This window comes from Sinocyclocheilus grahami, unplaced genomic scaffold (assembly GCF_001515645.1).
Source record: "Sinocyclocheilus grahami isolate Dianchi unplaced genomic scaffold, SAMN03320097.WGS_v1.1 scaffold599.1, whole genome shotgun sequence".
Taxonomy (NCBI): Eukaryota; Metazoa; Chordata; class Actinopteri; order Cypriniformes; family Cyprinidae; genus Sinocyclocheilus; species Sinocyclocheilus grahami.
The window spans coordinates 1,052,622-1,055,129 of NW_015505778.1; the positions used below are offsets into that span (position 1 = coordinate 1,052,622).

At 39.7% G+C, this 2,508-nt stretch overlaps 1 protein-coding gene across 1 annotated transcript in view; it reads right to left on the minus strand.

Annotated features, from left to right (window-relative positions):
- Window positions 1-751: 751 nt before the first annotated feature.
- The window catches only part of LOC107557334 (KAT8 regulatory NSL complex subunit 1-like), a 24,132-nt gene continuing 22,375 nt past the window's right edge, over window positions 752-2,508 (minus strand). Inside the window, exon 11 of the mRNA XM_016240719.1 lies at window positions 752-2,508. This exon is cut by the window's right edge and continues 2 nt beyond it. Coding sequence (XP_016096205.1) covers window positions 2,360-2,508 — 149 coding nt within the window. The 3' untranslated portion in view covers window positions 752-2,359.

Below are 2,508 nucleotides of genomic sequence, written 5' to 3' on the forward strand. Positions count from 1 at the left end.
TGGAGTTTTGGTTCCTTGCCACTATCGCCTTTGGCTTGCTTAGTTTCTTTCCCTCTCTCTGGCACAATCTTAGACACCGACATGGTGGACAAGTCAGAGACTTATAGTTCACCTTGACACGTTAGCTATTGAAGACTGCACTATTGAAAGCGAAGTAGAAAAACTCCATAACGAGCAATCCATGACAGATCATAACTGCACTGTGTTCGCCAACGTCAACCTTAACGGTACATCTGTGAACTGGAGCAGTGCAGCTTAGGTGCTGAAGTTAAGTCTTCACAGGGAAGAGATCAAAAATGCCATTTCAGGGATCACAGCGATATATATATATATAGGAAGGGGGTGGTGTCCTGGTCATGAGCTGTGATTGGTGTGCCCTGCGGACAAACGCGGTGTGATTGGTGCTTCCATAGTCTATCACGCCTGAGGCGTTCCCCATAGTGAGATACCAAGCTACTGTTTGAAAAAGAACCGGTTTTTCAGGTAAAACAGCCTTGATAGCTTAAAATCTTGTCATTGAGTAATTGTCAGCAAATAGAGGAATTTAAATGGCAATCAGTCAGAAAGTCTTCTCAACAGTGTGTTGGCAGTGTTTCAGGTGGTAAGTACTAAAGCCGTTTATACCAATAATGATAACTATAAAGATAACTATGATGATAATTATATTAGTGTCCACACCAACTCAAGATATCGTTCTGTTTATTTTATTAGCGCACTGCCGTTTTGTCATCTGCCGCTTTAAATGCTTGCTCTCTTTAATGTCTGGTGGATTCTGATTGGCTGTCAGTGTTTTTTCATTCCTTCTATGAGAATAGTGGTATTGGCTATTCTCATAGAATTAGAATAATCAAATCTTTATAGTTATTGTACTTGGTGTGAATATGCCTGTGGTCCTCCATAATAATTTGCAAGCATTCAGGTATGGCTCCATACTACTATGTAAACTCTACACGATCTAATTATCTCCTGATGGATAAAATCCTGCTATTTTCTTCATAGCTGAATATGCAATTTCTTTCACAACATGTCTGCACTAGTGACCACTGAAAACCCATTTTCCCTGTTGTCAGGAGTAGCACAAGCCAAACTGTAGCATCAGTTTTAACACTTGCTTCCGATGTAGATGAGGTGTCAGAAACATTACATTACAGAAGCAATATGGGTTTGTTGTTTTATGGAAAATGTTTTGTGTGTTACAGCACACAGTGATGAGATTTACAATCTAAATGGAGTTTGATTTGTTTTAATGGTACTATTTACAAAAGGGTGTTTTTCTTTTTCTTTTTTTCTGCAAATGATTTAACATCTGAAACAGTCTGAATTACAATGAAACCTGTCTCAAACAGCTATGAAGAGAAAGTCACATCAAAGAAATAAAAAAGACATTGTGATTGTATGAAAAAGAAAAGGACAGGGCCACAAAAATAATGTTGAGTTGCATAGCAAGTAGATTCTCGAAGGGGCGACAGTGCTGAATAGTGTTAACACTAATATGGAGTCACGCTGACAAAGTGAAGGAAAACAGATGCCTTGTTAACACAAGTTTCCAAACAACTGCATAACCTGAGAAGGGCAGGTCTGTGTGAAGCATCTGGCTCCTTTAAAAAGGAATACAAAGAACAATCTCAACAGATGATGTAGAAAAAGCCTGGAACATGTAAGGGCCGAAGTGTGAGAGCCAAACTAATTTGCACTAACGGCTTCGTTTTGCAGAGCTTGCAATTTCTCCAGTAACGTGATACATGATGCCATGAACATCAGCATAGCAATAATTCATATGCTGGTGGGAAATAATTAAAAAGAAACAGCAAAAGAGAGGGTCAAGGAAGAGAGCAAGATATTGACGCCCTGTGAAGTGCTTTTTAACTGAGGAAAATATCTCTGCTTGGTACGTGACCATCAACCAAGAATAATGCGGACAAGTACTTTTGTCAGGTTTTGGTTTGTCACTTCACAACACAAGCATACATATAGAAGTCAGCAGAGAGGCACCCTTTGGTCAAGCCCTCTTAAGTCTGCTACACAGTGCACTACATAGTGTTCACCTGACAGGTTAGAATACCACACTAAGTCCCAATGATATATTTAGCTGACTATGAAAACATTTGGAAACAACTTTCATACATCTCGTTTACATTTTTCTTCTGAGGAAAGAGTTAGAAGACAGGTTTAGCTTTCTATGTTCGGTAATATTCACTAAAAACTGTGAAAATAATTGGCTGATGTTTGAATATCAAACAACAGAAGTCCCGACAGAATCTTTTTTTTTTTTTTTTTGATTAGTATGAGTTTTTTTTCTCAATTAATGCCATAAGAGGTGTGGTTTTAAGGTCGTTCCTGTTAGTTAATCAGTTCATCATCACGGCGAGGAAGCGTCACTCTCTGACTCCGCCCTGCAGTGGGCGTTGTCTCGGAGGCCTGTAGGAAAGCTCAGTTGATTCTGGTCCATCTCGGGCTCCACTATCGGGTCCTCAGACAAAGGAAAACTCCTGGGTTCCCAGGGCTGGA